The 22,252-nt window shown below is 46.3% G+C and overlaps 1 protein-coding gene across 1 annotated transcript in view; it reads right to left on the reverse strand.

Moving 5' to 3' along the window:
* LOC131887445 (twitchin-like) overlaps nucleotides 1-22,252 on the reverse strand; it is a 49,096-nt gene that overhangs the window by 3,784 nt on the left and 23,060 nt on the right. The window contains exons 38-49 of the mRNA XM_059236059.1: nucleotides 22,049-22,199; nucleotides 20,739-21,368; nucleotides 18,276-18,484; nucleotides 17,983-18,213; nucleotides 17,752-17,908; nucleotides 16,372-16,689; nucleotides 16,000-16,302; nucleotides 15,652-15,936; nucleotides 15,222-15,527; nucleotides 980-15,154; nucleotides 740-802; nucleotides 317-683 (exon numbers count right to left, since the gene is read on the reverse strand). Of these exons, the coding sequence (XP_059092042.1) occupies nucleotides 317-683; nucleotides 740-802; nucleotides 980-15,154; nucleotides 15,222-15,527; nucleotides 15,652-15,936; nucleotides 16,000-16,302; nucleotides 16,372-16,689; nucleotides 17,752-17,908; nucleotides 17,983-18,213; nucleotides 18,276-18,484; nucleotides 20,739-21,368; nucleotides 22,049-22,199 (17,195 nt within the window). The remainder of the gene's footprint in view (nucleotides 1-316; nucleotides 684-739; nucleotides 803-979; nucleotides 15,155-15,221; nucleotides 15,528-15,651; nucleotides 15,937-15,999; nucleotides 16,303-16,371; nucleotides 16,690-17,751; nucleotides 17,909-17,982; nucleotides 18,214-18,275; nucleotides 18,485-20,738; nucleotides 21,369-22,048; nucleotides 22,200-22,252) is intronic.

Genomic DNA, 22,252 nt, shown 5'->3' on the forward strand with positions numbered 1-22,252 from the left:
AAAACGAATGAGGTGGGGAATGTGAGACAAGCATTGGGTTAGCTATTTGATGAGAAAATGTCAGCTTTCTTTAAAAAACGATTGTAAAGGCTAGTTGCAGTGAACGAAAAAAACATCAATGAGTAGCCATGGTAAGTGAGAAAACCGTTCCAGGGTCTCTTGGCAATGGTTTAAGACATACAGTAGACAAAACGAAAGCGCAATTTAAGGTGTGAAGGAACACAGAGACATGATTTGTAAATGTACAGCGCCCACCTTACCAACAGTTTTATCCCAACTGTAAAATGTGTACGTACAACAAAGAAATGGTACTTACAACTCAAAGATGAGGACCATCTCATCTTCGTCTTCGTAAGCGTCATGCAGATTGATCAATTTGCAATGATGCAGATGGTTCATGATATCAATTTCCTTCCGAATCAAGGCCTTCTCCATAGCATGCGAGATTGGGATGAATTTGGCAGCGTAGACGTGGCCACTGCGAATCTCACGGCAACGATGAACCACACCAAAAGCTCCAGTTCCGATCTCTTCAAGGATATCGTAATGATCATAAACCGAGTCTCTGGTCTTGATATCCACGGGTTGAGGAATATATTTGGAGTAGATATCGAACACAAATTGATCATAGTCCTTGACCTCGCACTTTTGACCGCGGATCTTTTTGCCAGTGGCTGGGTCAACTGGAAAGCAAATTCGTTACACAACAATCCTGAATTTATTGAAATAGCAGTCTTACTCTCGTATTTAGTCTTAGGCTGTTTCTTCAGGATGGCACCCAATGTCGTCACAATTCCAGACTCTTCACTAGGATTGCTTTGACCATGGACATTTTGAGCCAGGATTCGGAATCGATATTCGTGTCCAGGAGTTAGATCCGTCACTGGGAAGAGGTTGAACCGAGTGTGACCACATCTTGTCCAGGCTGTCATTGGAAGCTCTTGTTTTTCTACGATGTAGTTAGTGATGGCTGACCCACCATCCCATGCAGGATTGCTTTGACCATGGACATTTTGAGCCAGGATTCGGAATCGATATTCGTGTCCAGGAGTTAGATCCGTCACTGGGAAGAGGTTGAAACGAGTGTGACCACATCTTGTCCAGGCTGTCATTGGAAGCTCTTGTTTTTCTACGATGTAGTTAGTGATGGCTGACCCACCATCCCATGCAGGAGGCTGCCACTCCACAACCAATGAATCAGCGCCAATTTGTCCGCAAATAGGGAATCGAGGAGGGTCTGGCCGATCACTCACTTGGACAGGAATGATTGCAAAGTCTTGACCAAGTTCATTTTCAGCTGTGATCGTATACGAGCCACTGTCTGCTTTCGACACGTCCATAATGGTGAGAATAGCATGTCGTTCTTCCGTTTTGACCTGATACCTGGCTCCTGATTCGATTCTTTCGCCGTCTTTGGTCCAAGTGATAGTAGGTTTGGGGTTGCCAGTGAATGGAATCTTGATAACTCCATTCTCGCCCTTGTCGAAGAAAGCCGATCCCCTGAATCGAGGCGGCACACTGAGCTTTGGAGCGGTCTTGATCTTAAGGTCAGCCTTTGTTGATTTTGTTCCTCCATTATTCACGGCCCTAGCGGTATAGGTGTCCTCTTCCTCTCCATATACCCCCTTAACCACAAGCTCGTATAGATTGCCAGTGACAATGATTTCATGCTTGGCGCTGTCAAAGAGCTCACGAGCTCCTTTCAACCAAGTGACCTTGGGTTTAGGATAGCCCGTAATTCTGGTGGCGAATCTGGCGCTCTTGTTTTCCACACAATGAAGGGTCTTCAAGGGTTGGATAATTTCTGGGGGTTGAGGATCCTCGGGGTCTTTAACTACCACTGATGAGGAGTTGGTTGATGGCTGACTCAATCCTGCATCGTTTTCAGCCATGACACGGAACTCATATTGGCGACCTTCAATCAAATTGGTGATGTTGATTTGAGTTGTTGATTGAATGTAAGTGTTGACTCTCTGCCACAAGTTATAACCAGCTTCTCGCTTTTCAATCCAATAACCCTTGATTTTGGAACCACCATCACTCTCGGGCCTCTCCCATGAAAGGTTGACGAAGTCTCCTCCCACTGAAAGTACATTTGGAGTTCCAGGGGCTCCAGGAACATCATAAGGGGGTTTAGCTTTAACAGGATTGATGCCAACCAATGGAGGGCCATGTCCATTGGCGTTGGCCGCCAACACGCGGAAGTAGTATTCTTGGTTTTCGGTAAGTCCTTGAACACTGAAGGAAGTTGTTTTGCAGAAGCTTGAAATCGTGATCCATTGCTGGCTTTGGAAATCCCTTCTTTCCACGATATAATTGGTGATCTTGGATCCGCCATCGTGGGCCGGCACATTCCATGATAGATTGCATGTATGACTGGAAATCTCGGACACCTCCAAGGGTCCAATTGGTGCCCCGGGTAGACCAGACACATATATGTTGAAAGAGCCCTCTGCGCTGCCACTTTCGTTGGATACCTTGATCGTGTATTGACCGGCAAAATCTAGAGAGATTTCTCTCATGAATATGATAAGGAACTCGTCAAAGATGCTCATCTTGAATTGGCTTGACTCATTGATGAGCTTTCCGTTTCTATATACTTCAACATGGAATGGCAGATCACCAGACCATTTCACCTTAATCTTTGAGTTGTCTCCCTCCGGATAATGCAATTCAGACGGAAGGTACTCAATTTTAGGTGGAGCGCCAACCTTCAGTCGACAATTGGTATTGGAATAGCCGTGGTTGTTGTAAGCCTGACAAGTATACTCTCCCTCATCAATCTCCCAAAGTTCAGTGATGGTCAGAATGAAGACGCCATTCTTTTCCTCCATCATGACTCTTCCAGGGTGTTCGGTGATCTCTCTGCCATTCTTCATCCATTTGGCTTTGGGTGCTGGTCTTCCAGATGCTTCACATTCAAGAGTGACACTCTTACCCAATCCAGCACCAGTATTGTGAAGGAACCGAATGAAATCAGGAGATTCACCATCATCCATATCTCCAACTCTGATTGGGTTGGTTGCTGGACAAGGATCGCTCTGTCCGGTTGAGTTCACAGCACGAATTCTGAACTGGTATTCACGGCCTTCTGTGAGATCGCTGACAGTGTATTCAACGTCTGGAAGGTTGTAATCGTTTACTCTGTCCCAAACAGATGAACCAACTTGTTTCTTCTCTATGATATAGCCAAGGATTCTTGCCCCACCGTCGTAGGCAGGAGGACTCCACTTGAGGTCCACGTATGATTTGCCTACCCGAGTGACAATTGGAGATCCAGGAGGTCCTGGTGGGGTTCCTTTGCCCTTGAGATGGAATTGAGTGCTCGGCATGGATGGTCGACTGTCGCCAGCGGCATTTGTGGCTTTTACTCTGAACTCGTATTCACATCCAGTGACCAGATTGTTCATGGTGTAGGTTTGGCTGCGAACCAAAGAAGTAGTGCAAATAACCCAGTGCTCTTCAGTGACTTCTCTATACTCGATCTTGTAGCCTTGGATTTTACTGCCTCCATCAGAGCTGGGCCTGTCCCAAACCAAATTAAGAGCAGTCGTAGATTCTTGGCTCACCTTGGGTTTACCCGGTGAATCTGGCACTCTGAAGGGGAACTTGGCCGTAATGGGCTCGTCCATTTCAGTGCCATCTGATAGGCCATATTGATTCTCGGCCCTTACTCTGAAGTTGTACTTCTTATTAGGCTCCAAACCAATTACCTCATATGTGGTTCCTCTAACAAAGCTGGAGATCTTGTTCCAGTAACCACCGGCCACGTCATATTTCTCCACCACGTAGTTGGTGATAGGGGATCCTCCATCGTCAGTTGGTGGCCGCCATGAGAGGGTACAGGTCTCTGGAGTGATGTCGTAAGCTTCAACAGGCTTGTTAGGTCGAGATGGCCTGTCCACAACCAAAACCTTGCACGCAGCTTGATCAGATCCCTCGCTGTTGGTGAGTTGAATGTTATACATTCCAGTGTCGGATCGTTTAGCTTTCTTGTTGTAAAAGTAAGCCTCATGTTGGTTGATCTGAGTGGAAATGCGCTCATCTCCTACCACTGGCAGACCATCAATGCTCCACTTGGCTGTTGGTTGAGGTGTTGCCATGAATGGCACTGTGACACTTAAGTCGTTGCCGGCAATAACTACAATGTCCCTTAACGTGATGTCACTTGTGATCTTAGGGGCGCATTTACCGGCTCCACACCGAATAGGATCAGATTGTGTACTCCAGTTGCCTTGACCAACAATGTTAATGGCCGCTACTCGGAATTCGTATTCCTCATTTTCCTCCAAACCAGACACACGTAATGTTAAGTCAGTGATGGTTGAATGGCAAGCATGAGACCAATTCTGAGCCGGTTTCCGTTTCTCAACTACATAACCAGTCACTGCAGATCCACCATCATTCCTAGGTGGGTTCCATTGAATGGTGATAGAATCAGTTGTTGTTGAGAGTTCCACAGGCTTGCTTGGGGGTCCTGGAGGATCGAATGGATGTTTGGCCTTGATAATGTCCTCATTCTGTCCAGCCTCTGAGAGGCCGTAGTGGTTCTCAGCATAGACACGGAAGTCATAATCCGTGTTCACTTTCAGATTTCTAACTCGAACATGAGTGTTGGTACAGTAGCTGCTGACCTTTTGCCACAAGCCCGAACCCCGTTCACTCTTTTCAATGACATAGTTTGTGATGGGGCTTCCACCATCCTCCAAGGGAGCACTCCAGTTAAGAGTGAGAGCTTCACCAGCAAAGTCAGAACCATAGATGTTTCTTGGTCTGTCAGGCCGATCAAGCACGGTAACCCTAAATGTAGCAGTATCATATCCAGCATCATTGGTCAATCGCAATCGATATTGACCGGCATCTTCGCGGACAGATGAGGTGACAATGATGGAAACAAACTCTTCTGTAACTTGAATATGAACACGAGAATCGTTGGACAACAAAATATCGTCCTTCTTGAATTCAGCGGTTGGTTTGGGGAAGCCAATGTAGTTGATATTGACAGAGAAGTCATCGCCTGCACGGACTCGAATATCCTTGACGCAGCTGAGATCAATCTTTGGCCGATTAGCTTGTTCTCCTATTGTTACAAAATCGGTGGCCTTGCAAGGCTCACTTCGACCAACTTCATTAACTGCCGATACTCTGAAGCAATAATCTTCATGTTCAGTGAGCCGAGTGCATGTGTATGAAAGGTGAGGATGAGGAATTGTGTTCAGTTCCCTGAATTCCTGTTCACTCCTGTGGCGTTGCTCAATAATATAGCCAATGATCTTGCTGCCTCCATCGTTACGGGGAGGTCGCCAGGAGAGGAACACTTCTGACTTGGTGACACGATCTGGAAGGAGGCCCTCTGGAGGATCTGGCCTGAACTTCTGCTTTCCAGCTGTAATTGGGTCGGATGGTTTAGATGGTAGACCAGGTCCAGCCTCATTCACTGCAATCACCCTGAATTCATATCTTCCTCCATCTCTAAGGCCTGGGACAGTGTAGTGGAGAGTTGGGCACGGATAGTTGTTGACTCTTGTCCATTCAGAACCAATCTCTCGTTTCTCGATGTAATATCCAATAATTTCGCGACCCCCAGTCTCGGTCGGAGGCGTCCATTTGATACTGGCGGTGCTGGGAGTGTAGGCGGTAACCTGCGGTTGTCCAGGTGGACCAGGAGGGTCATAGGGTGACCTAGCCTCAATGTGCTTGCCTTCCAAGGCATCAGACACTCCAATGGCGTTTTCAGCCCTAATTCGGAAGCGATATTTTCGACCCTCAACAAGCCCTCTTGCGGTGTAGGCGCAATCAGTAGCGTATCCAGGGCAAGAAATCCAATCATTGGAGCCATACTCAGTTTTTTCTATGGTATAGCCTGTGATGTCACAACCACCGTCATCTTCCGGTACATTCCATTGCAATTTGATGGTATCTCTATCAATATTGGTGTAGACTACAGGCCCAACAGGAGGGTCAGGTCTGTCCACGACAGTGACGTGAAGATAGCCGGAGTCACTTCCAAATTCATTTTCGGCTTTCACCTTGTATTTGCCGCTGTCAAGCCTATTGGAATTGTCAATCTCAAAGAGAATCAAGTCACTGAAGACGTCCGAGTTGAACCGGTTGGTAACAACTCTCTTGCCTTCCTTGGTCCATTCCACTTTAGGAATTGGAGCACCCTCAAATGGAATTTCAACATGAATTCTCTCACCAGCTCGAACGCGGACTCTTCGGTTAAGAACGTCTAGATTAAGCTTGGGTGGTGCTTTCATGGGCTTAGCCGTGATGGGAATGGATGGATCTGAATGGGGCCCAGGTCCCACTTTGTTGTGCGCCCTGACCTTATACTCATATTGGCGATTAGCTTCCACGTCAGTGTCATGGTATTCAGTTCGTCCAATTGGTCGGGTTGTGACTCGAATCCAGCCTCCTCCAAGAAGATCGCGTCTTTCCACGTCATATCCAGTGATAACAGAACCTCCATTGCTGACAGGTGGTCTCCACGTGACCTTAATGAAAGTGTAGTCAGCATCAAGAGCAGTCGGACGTCCAGGTTTGCCAGGAACATCTTCATCAGCCCGTGGTGTTACTGGATCGCCCACAAGAGGCAAGCCTCGTCCTTGGGCATTCACAGCAAAGACTCTGAATTGATATTCGGTTCCTTCCATCAATCGAGGGACCGTAGCAACCAAGCAATGGGGATCCACATAATTGACTGCTGGTACCCAACCTCCTCCATGATGCATGTCTTTCTTTTCAATGATGTAGCTGGTTAATTCACTGCCACCATTATCCTTAGGAGGTCGCCAAGTTAATTGAACAGATGAACCAGTAATGCTGTCATAGCCCAATGGACCTTCAGGAGGTCCAGGCACATCTAAAACGTTGAAGAGGAAGCTACCCTTGTCTGAGCCGGAATCGTTAACCAACTTTATGGTGATTTCGCCAGCATCCGTGCGTTTGCAATTTACCATGTGATAGGTGGTGATGGGAGCAATGGCGGACATGGTAATTCTGTCATTTGTGACAAGAGGCTTACCCTCAATGAACCAACTTACAGTGGGATCTGGAGAACCAATATACTCCACGTCCAAAGTGTAGTTGTTACCAGCCTTGACATTCACCTTTTTCAGAGGAGTAAGAATCTTTGGCGGTAGGTTCCTGGCTCGAGCTTGAATGTATCCACTGGGCTCTCCAGGCAAGGATTGGCCATTGGCATTGAAAGCAACAATTCTAAATTGGTAGTATTCGTTTTCAATTAGGTGTGATGCTCTTCCTTTGTTGATATCTCCATTTATGGTCGAGCAATCCATCCATTGAGAAGAGCCTTTCTGCTTCCGTTGAATGATGTAACCTTCAATTCGGGCTCCACCGTCGCTGATAGGCCGGGCCCAATCAAGATCCACGTGATTGATGTCCCAATCATAGGCTTCAGGTTTGCCTGGAGGATCAGGCACATCGCTGTCACTCTTTGCCCGGAAGGACTTGTCCAATGGAGTTGGGTCAGACTCTCCAACAGCGTTAACAGCTTTCACTCTCATGAGATATTCCTTGTTGTTGATTAAGCCATAAATGGTAGTTTTAAGGTCGGTGGTGATGCCAGCCTCAACCCATGAGCCGCGGCTTAAGTCCATTTTCTCAATCAGGTAGTGAGTAATAGGAGATCCACCGTCATCAGGAGATGCGCCCCATGCCAGATGACAGGAGCTAGATGTGACATCTGAGAGCCTTAGAGGAGCCTCAGGGGGAGCAGGACGATCTACAACCTTGACATTTGCCCGAGCTTTGGCAGCTCCCAACTCGTTAGATACTTCCAAACTATACTGACCGCCATCAGATCTCTTGGAGAAAGCAATCTCCAGAGTGGTTGTTGTACGGGTGGAAAATATATCAATGTGTTCGCTAGTTGTGACGGTTTTGTTATTGATTCCCCATTTGATTGTGGGATTTGGTGCTCCTCGGATGGGTACATCAAATTTGATTGTTTGTCCCGCACAGACGACAAGATCTTGCATGGCGGACATATCAATCCAAGGCTTAACATATCGAGCTTCTGCTGTGATGGTGTCTGAGGGCTCACTGGGCTCACTCTCTCCTGCTTTATTCACAGCAATTATTCTGAACATATATTCTGTTCCCTCTATTAACCCAGAGACAGTACCACGTGGGTTGGGTCCAGGAGCTTCAGCAGCCTTTTCCCAAATTCCAAATTTGGTCTTCTTCTCGATAATCCACTTCTTAATCTTGCTTCCCCCGTCACTCTTTGGTGGTTCCCATTTCAGATCCACATGGTCCACATCCCAATCATCAGCCCAAGGCTTGCCTGGCCGACTTGGAATGGTGAAGGGATCTTTGGCAGTGACTGGTTCTGCAGGTCCAATCAGAGGGCCACTCTCGCCTTGGTTGTTCACGGCTCTTATTCTAAACTTGTAGTCATGACCCTCAATCAAGCCATTGACATTGAGTTTAAGCTGTTTAGTCTCGCCGCATTTGACCCATCGCATAGTTTCTTGGTCTTGTTTCTCAACAATGTAGTGTTTTATCTCGCTACCACCATCATCCTTGGGGGGTTTCCAGCTCACGGTCATGGACTCCTTAGTCACATTACTTGTCTGAACTGGGCCTTCTGGGGGTGCCGGAACATCAAGCACCTTGACTGTAACGGTGCACCGATCTGTACCATTGAGATTCTTTGCTGTTAGCTCGTAAACCCCGGCATCAGAGCGTTTAGATTCAGAAATGCGAATTGTAGTTCGATTGCTCTCCTTGCGCAAATTGACTCTGATTCCATCGTCAATGGTCTCGCCGTTCTTGGTCCATGTCATGGTGGGGGATGGCTCTCCCTCAACAGGGACCTTGATGTTCAGTGGTTCTCCAGCCATGATAATGATGTCCATCATTGCGTGCCTGTCAATCTTAGGTGCCACATTCTTTGGTCGAGACAAGTGAAGACCTGATGGCTCACTGGCATCAGATTCTCCAGCCTTGTTTACAGCCCTGACCCTGAATTTATATTTGACGCCATCAACCAAGCCTTTCACTCGGCCTCTGGGTTCATCACCTTCAGTTCGGGCACAAGGCTCCCACTTGTTATTCAAATCATCCCATTTGTCAATAATATAGCCCGTGATCTTGCTGCCGCCATCAAATTCAGGCTTTTCCCATTTAAGATCTGCCCAACCAGAGTCAAAGTCTGCGATATCCGGACGTCCTGGTTTGGTCGGCTTTTCGAATGGATTTTTGGCTTCATAGGATCCAGATGTTTCCAAAGGCTCTGATTTGCCCTCTTTGTTGACTGCTCGAACACGGAACTTGTACTTGTGTCCTTGAGTGAGACCATCTACTTTGTAGTTGGTTTCTGGTCCATCAGTCTCACCTGCCGGCAACCATCGGCCTCCCATGGTTTCGTCACATTTCTCAACGATGTAATGCGTGACTGGCATGCCACCATTGTCTCGAGGTGGTTTCCATTCTAGAATACAATCATCGGCGGTCATTTCTTTGACATTCAATGGACCCATTGGTGCTCCAGGTACATCGATCACAGTGATTTTGACATCCGCTGTGTCACGCCCATTCACGTTTTCTGCGTGGATTGTGAGGGTGCCGTTCTCTTTTCTGGTTGCATTTCTGATGTAGATCTTGGTATTGTAGTCCTTGAAGACAATCTTGATTCGATCAGATGATGTGATCTCCTTGTCATTGGACAACCATTTCTTATCTGGAGGAGGTTCTCCACTGATGTTGACATCAAAGTTGAACGAATCCCCGGCCTTGCATCTCACCTCAATCAAATTGGTGCGATCAATTCTTGGTGGAAGATTTCTGGCCTTGATCAGAACAGGACCAACCTCGTTGGATGGGGCGCTAATGCCTCCAGCTGTGATGGCTTTGACCCTGAACTTGTAAGTCTCGCCAGTGATTAGATTGGGAACAGTGCATTTGGTTTGAGATCCAGGAACCTCATGAGCTCGAACCCATTTTCCGAACTCATCTTTCTTCTCCACAAGGTAGCCCGTGATTTCTGCTCCACCAGTATCGGTTGGAGGCTCCCATTTCAGATCAGCGGAGTCAGCGTCATAATCCACTAATTTGAGATTGCAGGGTGCACCAGGTTCGCCAAATGGCACTTTGGGTTCAATTTCTTCATCACCAGTGAGAGGTTCCGACTCTCCTTCAGCATTGACCGCCGAGACTCGGAACTTGTACTTTTTCTTGGGAATTAGACCCTTGACGGCTAGATTGGTGTCGACAGCTCTCCCACACGGCATCCACAAGCCTGTATCAGGATCAAGTTTTTCCACTTGGTAGTACTCAATGGGCGAGCCGCCATCGTCCTTGGGCCTTCTCCACTTGAGAGTGCATCCATCTGATGTCACATCCTCACTCTTCAAAGGTCCTTGAGGTGGCCCTGGTGGTCCAATTACTGTCAAATTGACAATGACTTGGTCCTTGCCATGCTCATTCTTAGCCAAAACGGTGAATTGCCCAGCATCACTTCGCTTACAGCTCTTGATAATAAGCTTGGTGTTATAAGGGACATTGGTAATCATAAGAGATCTGTCTCGAGCTGATTCGATCTCTTTTTCTTCCTTTTTCCATGTGACTTCAGGAGCAGGTTCGCCAATGATGTTGGCATCAAACTTCAACATCTCGCCTTCTGACACAGTGATATCTCGAAGATGTTTGCGGTCAATTCGAGGTGGAAGATTTCTTGCCTTGGCTTCCTTCCACTGTGAGGGCTGTCCAGGATCGCTGGGACCCGCCTTATTCAAAGCTATGATACGGAATTGGTATTCTTCTCCTTCAGTCAGATTTTTGGTGGTTCCTTTGCAGCGATTGCCCTCAATCTGTCCACATTTGGTCCATTCCATGTTGTTTCTCGATCTCTTTTCAATGATGTAGCCAGTGATTGGACTACCGCCATCGTCAATGGGTTCTCTCCATTCAAGATCCATATGGTTCTCACTCCAATCAACAATTTCTGGTGCACTAGGGGGCAAGGGCACGCCAAAGGGATCTTTGGCTACAATGGGCCTGGTTTCAACATTATCCGATTCTCCATTGGCATTGACTGCCCTCACTCGGAATTTGTATTCTTTGCCTTGTTCCAAAGTTGTTACGTCGATGTGGCAATTGTGAGTAGAACCAACTGGAGACCAAATGTTTGTATCAATGTCCAGCTTTTCCACAGTATAGCTTTCAATTGGCGAGCCACCGTCGTCCTTTGGAGGATTCCAATTCAGCTGGCAACCGTTCTTGTAGATACCACTGACTTCAAAGTCTTGTGGCGGCCCAGGCCTGTCCAGGACATACACTCTGACCTCTGCCATGTCTTTGCCATGAATATTGACAGCTGTGATGAGGTATGTTCCTTCGTCTTTCCTAACTGCCTCATCCACATAGAAGTGAGTCTTGTAGGGTTTGTTGGTGATTCGTCTGGTAGCCGAGTCACTGAGTGATCTTCCGTCCTTGGTCCAAGTAATATCTGGATCTGGCTCACCTTGAACATCCACGTCAAATTCAATGACTTCGCCAACCTTCACAGTTATTTCACGGAGGCTTCGTCGGTTGATCTTGGGCTTCAATTTCTTGTACTTGCACTTCAAGTTGTCACTCTCAGGACCAGGTTTACCTGGTCCAGCGGCATTGATAGCTCGGACTCGGAACACATACGTTTCTCCAACCTCAAGGTTTTTCACGGTGCCAAACTCCAATTTGTCCTTGACTTCAGTTGCCTTGGTCCAAATATCATCATTAGCGGATCTCATCTCGATGATGTAGCCAGTAATCTTTGATCCACCGTCATGCTTAGGTTCATCCCATTTCAGGTCGAAGCGATCAAAGTCGTAATCTTTAGGAATTGGTTTACCTGGAGGACCTGGTGGCGAGAATGGATTCTTGGCAATGACTGTGTCTAAGCCTTCTAGATATTCAGATTCGCCTTCAGCATTGACAGCCTTCACACGGAATTGATATTCGTGATTTTCTTCAAGGCCAATGACATTACACTGAAGTTCCAAAGCCTTCCCACAAGGCAGCCAAGTACTAGTGGCCAGATCCATCTTTTCCAAGATGTAGTGGGTGATAGGGCTTCCACCGTCATCACGAGGAACCTTCCATTCAACTCGACATCGGTCAGCAAAGATCTCATCAAACTTCATTGGACCTTGCGGTTTCTCTGGTGGGCCAACAACCAAGATGTCCTTTTCGGCTTCATCACTTCCATTTTTATTGGAAGCCTTGATAGAGTATGTTCCTGAGTCGCTTCGCTTAGCGGTGGTAATGTGAAATCGAGTCTTGTAATCCTCATTTGTGATGTTCAGTGCTGTTGAATCCTTCAGAACGGTCTTATTCAGTTCCCAGACCTTGTCTGCGGGCGGTTCTCCACTAACTTTAACATCGAATTTGATGACCTCGCCAATTCGGACCCGCAAAAAGCCAAGATTGGTCCTGTCAATGATGGGAGGAGCATTCCTTGTCTTGCAAGTTACCTCTTCAGAAGGTTCAGATGGAGGGCCAGGGCCAGCTTTGTTCACGGCCTTCACACGGAACTTATACTTGGAATTCTCCGTTAGGTCTGTGACCTTGTAGTTGCAATCATCTGTTTCTGTGGTGCAAGCCTTCAACCACCTGGAGCTGAATTCAGCTTCCAACTTCTCAATGATGTAATGAGTGATTCGGGCCCCTCCATCGTCCTTTGGCTTCTCCCACTTGAGCTTCACCCATCTCTTATCCCAGTCCACCAATTTGACATTTTCTGGAGGTCCAGGAGGATCAAATGGATTTTTAATGAGTGTTGTTTCATCAGTCTCCAATGGTTCACTCTCGCCCTGGTTGTTGACAGCTCGTACGCGGAAGTAATATCGGGTGCCTTCATTTAAGCCGTCGACGTCCATCTCCGTAGTTTTGCCCAAGGTCTCCCCACATGGCACCCAAATTCCACGATCTGGGTCCATTTTCTCAACGGTGTAGTACTTCACTGGGTCTCCTCCATCGTCCTTGGGAGGTTTCCAAGTTAGATGACAAGAGTCACAAGTAACTCCATCCACCTCTAAGGGTCCAATTGGAGCAGAGGGTACGGTGACAACCAATATCTCGACCTCGGCTACATCTTCTCCTTGGTCGTTCTTGGCTCGGATCTTGTAAGTGCCAGTGTCACTTCGCTTTACCTTACGAACGTACATATGAGTGTGGTAATCTTCACTTTCAACAGTGAATCGGTCTTCTGTTGTCATAATGTCTCCGTTCGGGTTGTACCAAGTGATTGTAGGTTCAGGGGCTCCGGTATAATCAGCGTCAACGCGGAGTAGTTGATCAATATACATGACCTTCTTTTGCAAGGTAGATCGATCAATCCTTGGTTTTTGGAATCGGTTTTCTGCTTTGATGGTCTCTGAAGGGTCACTTGGTTCAGATGGACCAGCCTTGTTGACGGCAATGACCCTGAATTCGTACTCATGGCTCTCTTCAATATGAGGTACCTCAATGCGACCGTTCAAGGTCTTGTCATTGGTCTTTAGAACCTCCTTCCATTGACGCTTATCTTTGTCACGCATTTCAATGATATAGCCAGTAATAGGTGAGCCTCCGTCATCCTTGGGAGGCCTCCATTTGAGCTCACAGAAATCTGGACCCCAATCCATGGGAATAGGTTTGTCTGGTTTGCCGGGTGGCTCGAATGGATTTTTAGCTTCAATTGTCTCATCTCCTTCAAGGTCGGGTGACTCACCATCCTTATTGACAGCCCTTACTCTGAACTTGTATTTCTTGCCCTCGGTAAGACCCTTCACATCTGCCTCACATGTGGGGGATGTTCCTGCTGGCAACCATTGATCTGTAGCTACATCATACTTTTCAATTTCGTAGTATTCAATGGGGCTACCGCCGTCATCCAGAGGGGGTTTCCACTTAAGATGGCACTTGTTCTTAGTGATGTCTGAGATTTCCAATGGTCCCTCGGGTGGTCCAGGTTTGCCACGAATAATAATTTCGACTTCTGCTTCATCCTCACCCGAACTATTCTTGGCTTTGATAGTATATTTGCCCAGCATGGCGCGTTTAGCAGGGATGAGCAAGAGTTTGGTGTGATGGGGGCTATGTGCCGTTTTGATTGTCTCGGAATTGATGATTTCTTCGCCATTGAAGAACCAGGTGGTTTCAGGGGCAGGCTCTCCTGATACATCCACATCGATAACGACCTGTTGATTGACCTTAACCGTTTTCGTGTCGAGATTTGTGCGGTCAATCTTGGGTGGAGCAAATCGCTCTTTCATGAGATGGGGGTTGGTCGATTCGCTGGGCTCTCCAAGTCCTGCCTTGTTTTCGGCTCGAACGCGGAACTCGTACTTTTTGCCAGGAGTAAGGCCAGTCACTTCGCCATCAGGGAACTTTTTGGCCTTCACCTTGGGACCCACAATCCATTCATCAGATCCTGGTTCTTTATACTCAATGGTATAACTCTCCACTGGGGCTCCATTGTCTCTCAAAGGAGGCTTCCACTTCAGTTTGACAGTAGTAGAAGTCCAATCAGTGATCTCGGGTAGCCCAGGTGGACCTGGAGGATCGAAGGGATCCTTGATGAGCGTAGCATCCTCTGGTCCCTCTAAAGGCTCTGAATCTCCCTCTTCGTTTCGAGCTCGAACTCTGAATCGATATTTCTTTCCAGTTTGGAGACCTTTGGCATCCAACTCGCAAACTGGGCCATCCGTAATTCCACAAGGAGTCCACTTGCCAGTTTCCAAGTCATATTTTTCAACCACATAATCGGTGATGGGAGAGCCGCCATCGTCCAAAGGAGGCAACCATCTGATCTTGCAGCCTTCCTTGTGAACATCTGAGATTTCCATTGGCCCTTCAGGTGGCCCTGGAGGGCCAAGAACGGTAAATTCCACTTCACATTCATCTTCGCCATGTTCGTTGATAGCCCTGATGACGTATTTTCCGGATTGATTTCGCCTGGCATTACTGATCACGATCGAAGTTTCGTAGTCAGGATTATCAATTTGAACGTCGGGCAAAGTGGCTTGGTCCACATCTTTGAAGTACCAGCTGACCTTCGCAGGAGGTTCTCCATCAACTCTGACATTTTGAAGACGGAGTTTCTTGCCCACTCGGCACCAGATCTTTTCTTTGTAAACATCGTCTCGATTGATCAAAGGACCCACTAAAAGGAAGCCAAAGCTTTGGTGAATGAGAAGCAGCACGTTTTGATTGGTTTGGTTGTAACTCACGTTTCCTTGGCTTGGCTACTTTAGCAGGTGTAGCTTCGCTCGGCTCAGAAGGTCCGGCTTTGTTGACCGCTCGGACACGGAACTGGTATTTTTCTCCTTTGATCAAATCCTTCTTCGAAAAGAATCGTTTGGGACCATCCGATTTTCCAACTTCAGTCCAGCTCTCTCCCGGTTTGCCGATTTTCATTTCCACGACGTAGTGAGTAATTTTGGCACCTCCATCGGAGTCGGGTAGATCCCATTCCACATCCATTCGATCGGAATCCCAATCCATGATGCGAACGTTCTTGGGTGGGCTTGGTCGATCTAAATAGAAATATCGTGTTAGTTCTCAAGTTTTGTTGTTGGGTGTGTACTTTTGAGATAATTGGGAATAATAACAAAGTAATGCTCCTAATGCATGGCTTCAAAAACACCGAGCTGTTCTCACCGAATGGATCCTTAGCCTTGATGGCGGCCTCTGTTTCCAATGGCTCTGATTCACCCTCATCATTAACTGCTTTGACCCTAAACATATACTCATGTCCTTCCTGGAGTCCCTTAATCGGACACTCCAAGGTATCGGCATCAGTGCGCCCTGCTGGCACCCATCGGCCATTATCCTTATCCATCTTTTCGATGACATAACCCGTTATGGGCTTGCCACCATCATCTTCAGGAGCCTTCCATTTCAGCCGACAACTGTTCTTGGTGAGATCGTGGACTTCCAAGGGACCTGAAATGATCAGATGGGTCGTGTTATCAAACATCTAGGAACAGTTTTTCCCACGGTGCTCACCCATTGGTTTGGATGGGGGGCCAAGGAACACAAGATCCACATAGGCATGATCTTCGCCGTGTTTGTTAGTGGCAACGATTTTGTATTTAGCTGTATGCTTTCGACGACCATTCTTGATGGTGAATTTGGTATTATTCTCCGTATCTTCGATGCGGTAGTGATCGTTATTCATGATCTCTTTCTTGTCCAAAAACCATTGAATATCTGGAGCGGGTTCGCCCTGAACATCAACGTCTAAGAAAATTTGCTTGCCGACCCGAACGGTTGTGGTGACCAAATTGGTTCGATCAATAATTGGTGCAACTGTAATAGATCAACTTGTACATGAGGAAGTACTTAAGAGTAAGAGCGACGGGAAAATGCAACCCTTACGCTTCCTATGCTTGACCAAGTGGGGTTCCGATGGGTCGGAAGGCGGAGACTCTCCACCTTTGTTCACAGCAATCACTCTGAATTGGTACTTTTTCTTATACTTTAAGTCAGAGATGGTCGTCTTTAGCTCTTCATCGCCCGTGGGAGTATCAAAAGTGCCGCAATTGGCCCAATTATCATCGCTTGGGAACAATTTCTTTTGGATGATATAATGTGTGATCTTTGCCCCTCCATCAGAAGCTGGTGGGGTCCAAATTAGGTCCACACTCTTCTCGTCGTAATCCACGATCTCGGGTTTGCCAGGTTTAGATGGTTTATCTAAAATACATAAGAGGCCGTCAAAATGTGTCGTTTTGATCTGATAAACCAAGAACTATGAAGATGAAGTGTACAACCAACGTCAGTTATATGTACAAATGTGTGGGAGTATACTTTAAAGATTTAGGAGTCTAACGAGTCTGCGGTTTCATCCCAAAGATGTTTTAACGAAACATAAGTTCTCGGATACCTGAAAACAACTAGTAGCTTTCCAGTTTTTGGCCGATTGTTGGTTATTTTTATACCTGGTGGCCGCTACTACGCGTCTGATTATTGCAATGCCTCGATGTAATGTATCATTTCAGATTCGAACTGTTCAAATTTTACACCTAAATTGCAGTTTTTTCAAAGAGTAAAATCCAGTGCATTGAATATATAAATGTGCCTGAAAAATTTCTCACCCACGAAGCATGCTACAAAAAATGTAGTTAAATTCTTTAACCAATCAACAGTTTGGGTCTCATATGACTTTTTTAAACATACCATTACTTTATTGGGGATACGTTAATCATGACAATATTTCAACTATTCGACATTTTTAATATCAATTCAAGCACTAAAAATACAAAGCACAAGCCCGAAAATGCAGAAGCAAGAGTATCCAATGTTGGAATATGTGTGCGTAGATTAAATGTATTGCGCCGATGCAAAGGCAATTCAATTTTCACAAGACAAATAGCACTCGAAATCTGAAGTAAGAAACTCAACTTACCATTTTCAAGAAAATATCTGAGTATCTTTTTTTCGACATAGTCATGCAAGCCATGCAGAAATGAGGCGAGAGATGTAGTCAGACGAAATGGGACATGGGACAATAGAAAAAATAGATTGCCATACATTGGCTACATACAGGCTAAGCCATGCTCAAGCGAATCAGGTCATTTCTTGGACGACACCAAGGCATGTTGTAGAGACACGAGATAAATAAGCAAAATATTGTGATGAAGCGGAGTAGCCATGCAGGTGAGATCATTGTTGATGAAAGCTCGGCAATAACCTTATTGCCATAATGTTTAGGAGCATTACGTACAAGCATGACAAATGTTAGAGTGAGATAATTACCGAAAGGATTTTTGGCCTTGATAGCACAGTCAGTGTACAGTGGATCAGATTCGCCCTCCTCAGTGATAGCAGTGACTCGGAATTCGTATTCCATGCCCTCCTCGAGACCTTTCACGTCAAAGGTCAAGGGACGCTTGTCTCCAGACACTTTACCAATCTAATCAAGGACATACCAAGCCAGTTCAGTTAGAACATTTGAGATGCTGTTTCCTGCACATTGCTATATCTCACCTTGATCCACTTCTTGGTTCGGGGGTCGAGCTTTTCGATCTCATACTCAAGAACTGGTTTACCACCATCATCATCTGGGGGTAGCCATTGAAGTTTGCAAGAGTTGGCAGTGATGTCAGTGCAATAAAGGGGTCCCATGGGTCTTGAAGGCGGCCCCAGAACCACAAGTTCCAAGAACTCTTCATCACTACCATTCTCGTTTTCCACGTATATTTTATATAAGGCCGTGTCCTGAAAAGCATATAAGAGGGAGTAAACAATGCTCAAGCATTGTCTTGAAAGAAACATCACACCTTCCGGGAAGCCTTTGTTATGGAGAACTTTGTGGAATAATCTTGGTTCTCGGTGGTGATCTTCTCGTTCTGAGAGATGTCAGTGTCTTCTCGACTCCAAGTCTTGGTTGTAATTGGTTCACCAATGACCTCAATGTCCCAGGTGTAGGATCTGCCCACCTTGATCGTGGCAATCATCTGAATGTTATCGCGCACGATCCTAGGTTTCACTATAAATATAGAAGCAAAGATCAGTCACGCTGTCTGATTCAATCTTGGAACCACGGTCAGTTGGAAAACAACGAAAACTGAAATCACAACACTCCTGTATGTACAAACACTCACTGTGTCGATGTTTGACTACGTGTTTGGGTGTGGGTTCCGAGGGCAAACTTCGTCCTGCTTTGTTAACCGCTCTCACCCGCCACTCAAACACTTGCTTCTCTCGTAAGTCGCCCACCACCGCCTCCAAGGAGGCGTTTCGAGTGGCGAGGACTTCGACAAAGTCCAGGTCGTATTTGCCCTTTTGTTCAATCTCATAATGGGTAATGGGTCTGCCTCCGTCATAGAGAGGGGTTTCCCAGTTCAAGGTCACACTGGCATTGTCCCAATCAAATATGATCACATTTCTGGGCGGGTCAGGCTCTCGATAGGGGTTCTTTGCCTCAATTGGTTCTCCGCTTTCCAACGGTTCCGACTCGCCCTCTTTATTGACGGCCTTCACTCTAAACTTGTACTTTTTGCCAGGTGTCAGGCCTTCAATTGGAGCTTCTTCTATGTCTGGACCGACTTCGCCACATGGAACCCATCGACCAGTGTCGAGGTCCATTTTTTCGAGGACGTAGTGAGTGAGTGGGCTACCCCCATCATCCAAAGGCTTCTTCCACTTAAGAAGAGCGGATTTGGCTCGAACTTCTTCCACTTCCAAAGGTCCTCGGGGTTTATCAGGCTTGCCAAGGACCACGCCGTCGGCTTGAGTTGAACAAGATCCGGAGTCGTTGGTAAGAACAAGTTTGTATTTGGCCGTGTCCGTTCGTTCACAACGCCGGACGGTCAGAACCGTGTTCTTGTCGTGTTCGTAGACATCAATTGAAATTCTAGGGGGCATAGAAATAGTGCAATGTTAGGGATATGAGTATTAGATCAAAAGCTCTCAAGGTTTTACCTATCGGATTTCTGGATGATTTTGTCATTGAAGTACCATTGAATGGTTGGGAATGGCTCTGCATTGAATTTCACCTCCCATGTCAAAGTTTGTCCGCGCTTCACAACCTTATCGACCATTCCATCGCCCATAATGAAGGGCTTAACAAAACGGGATTTGCACTTCACCTAGAACGACATTTCCATCCTTATTGAGTTTTTGAACATGTGAAGGTGATAAAAGGGTAGTTACTTACAGGTTGTGTGGGTTCGCTGGGCTCGCCCTCGCCAGCCTTGTTGACGGCTTTAACTCGAAACTCATAAGTTTTTCCGCTTTGAATGATGTCAGTAACTTTAGCGGTGGTTGAATTATCAGTGGAAGCGTGGCATTTGATCCATTCTGTCTGGTTCTTTTCCCGACATTCTATAACGTATTTGATGATCGGAGAGCCTCCGTCGCTTACTGGTTTGGTCCATTTCAAATCAACTCGATTCGTGTCCCAATCTGTGATTGTTACATTTCTCGGTGGTCCAGGAACATCTTAAGTTTGAGAGATAGAGAGTGCTTATGAATAACAGATCGTCAAAAATCTAGAAAAGGGTCATATATCATACCCCAAGGATCCTTGGCCGTGATGGTGTCTGGACATTGAGTTGGTTCAGACAATCCGATCTTGTTTTGTGCCCGAACTCTAAACTTGTATCTATGTTTCTCTTGGAGGTTCTTGCAATTGAACTCAGTTGTATCCGCCTTAACTTCACCTGCCTCTAGCCAAGTGCCTTTGGTCTCTAAATCCATGATTTCAATGACATAATGTGTCAAAGGAGAGCCGCCGTCGTCATCGGGTTTCTTCCAATGAATTGTACATGTTTCCTTGAACACGTCGGTCACGTTGACACCCTTGGGTGGTGATGGTTTCGCTGAAATAACGGATTTAAGTTGAAGCCCAGAATAGATGATGAAACAGATTCAGTTAGATTTACCTAAGAAGTTCACATTGATGTCCTCTTGTGTGGTACCGGCATCGTTGCTCAATACCACAGTGTGTTTTCCGCACATATCTCGTTTAGGGTTCTTGAACTTGAAGATGAAGTCTTCCTCGCCCAGATCTAGATCATATTCATGTTTCGGGATTTCTCGGCCAAATTTGTCCAAGAGTTTGGCGTGAACCTTAGACTGGCGGTTCTTGACTATGGGATGTGACAAACAAAGGGAACACTCAAATACAAACTCAAAATTGAAATGTCTTTAAAAATTGTCTCCTCGTTGGTGGGTTTCCAAACACATCAACCGGTTCATGTTTCCGGAGATTTGAGACCACTTGTCCCTCAAAGACTTACTTTTGTATTTGCCGCGGACTTTCCCTCCGTCGGCATCCTGATCTTCAACATCCACCTTGGGTTTCTCTTCCTTCTTTTTGACCTCCAAACTGGCCGTGGTCTTGAGATCCACGCAATGGGCCTCAACCCTGTTCATATCCTCGATTTGGCAATCGTTGATTATGAGTTGATGGACACCCTCGCCTAAGACCTTGATCTCATATTTGTCGTTGGGCATGTCCAGCAGACGGTCGTTCTTGAAGTACCAAGTGACTTTGGCATTGACATCAGCCAGTTGGCACTCGAAGCAAACGGACTCTTTGACCCAAACGGATTTGTTCTCCAACTTCTTGAGCCATTTGTTTTTGAGGTATACGATGAGCTCACAGCGAGTCTCGTCATCACGGGTGGTGCATTTGTACTTGCCCGCTGCGGTCATTGGACAATACTTGATCCGTAGGATCCGCTTCTTTCCATCTTCTTCGAAGTCGAAGTGGTCAAAGTTCGGATTGTTTCGAGGGGTAATCTCCATGTCATTGTAGTACCATGTCACGGATTCCTCCTCTTTGTCAATGGAACACTCCAATTCAAATGAGCTGCCTTCTTCTTCGCGACGAGTCTTCAATTGTCGGGTGAATCGGCAAGATGTATCTAGAACGACGTGTATCCATCCATCAAGTGCTAAGTCATCAATGTTACAAACCAAAATCATAACAGTTATGCGTTTTAACTTGTGTTTGTTTGTGTCCATTTCCTGTTTTAGAGAACACCAACGAATGTGAGTTTAACGTCTAAATAGATAGAGCTTAAGATAGTCTAAGAAGAGAGAGTATTGACTATGTGCACAACCATTTATGATCCACGTCGATTCTCTACCTTTGATCTTAACATGGCCTTTAGTCACGTGATCCGAGCCGACAATGCGGCACTTGTAAAGGCCAACGTCCTCAAAGTCAGCGTTCTTAATCGTGAGCTTGCAATGACCCAAAATGGACTTGTCAATCACATACTTAGGCGGAAAAGCCAGCTCAGGATTGATTGGCTCATCGCCCTTGAACCATTGGACAGGGGCATTAAAGTCATTGACCGAGCATTGGACCGTCAAGTCTTTCTTCACCTCGCCCTCTGTCTTCTTGGGCAAGGGTTTGACGAATTTATACTCGGGACCTGGGGCTAAAACGGACATGACAACGGGAAAACGGTGTTAAGATGAGTGGCATTGGATGGGATCACCAGTCATGTGGCTTTACTGCCCGAGCCAATGAGGGTAAAAACGGACTGGACACGTGCTAGTGGACTGTACGGAGTTTAAAACGACTTGGTAAGCTCACCTTCTACGTCCAAGTATGCGGAAGTGATGACTCCGTTAATCTCGCAAGCGTATTTGCCCATGTCATTCATAACAGGATTGCTGATGACCAACTTGTGAAGGCAATTGTCCTCTTCAGCCGTCATCTTGTACTTGGTTCCTTGAAAAATTTCCTATCAAAACCAAAAACGTTAACTATGGACGCTCCAATAAGATTGTAATAGAA

This window comes from Tigriopus californicus, chromosome 9 (assembly GCF_007210705.1).
Source record: "Tigriopus californicus strain San Diego chromosome 9, Tcal_SD_v2.1, whole genome shotgun sequence".
Classification (NCBI taxonomy): domain Eukaryota; kingdom Metazoa; phylum Arthropoda; class Copepoda; order Harpacticoida; family Harpacticidae; genus Tigriopus; species Tigriopus californicus.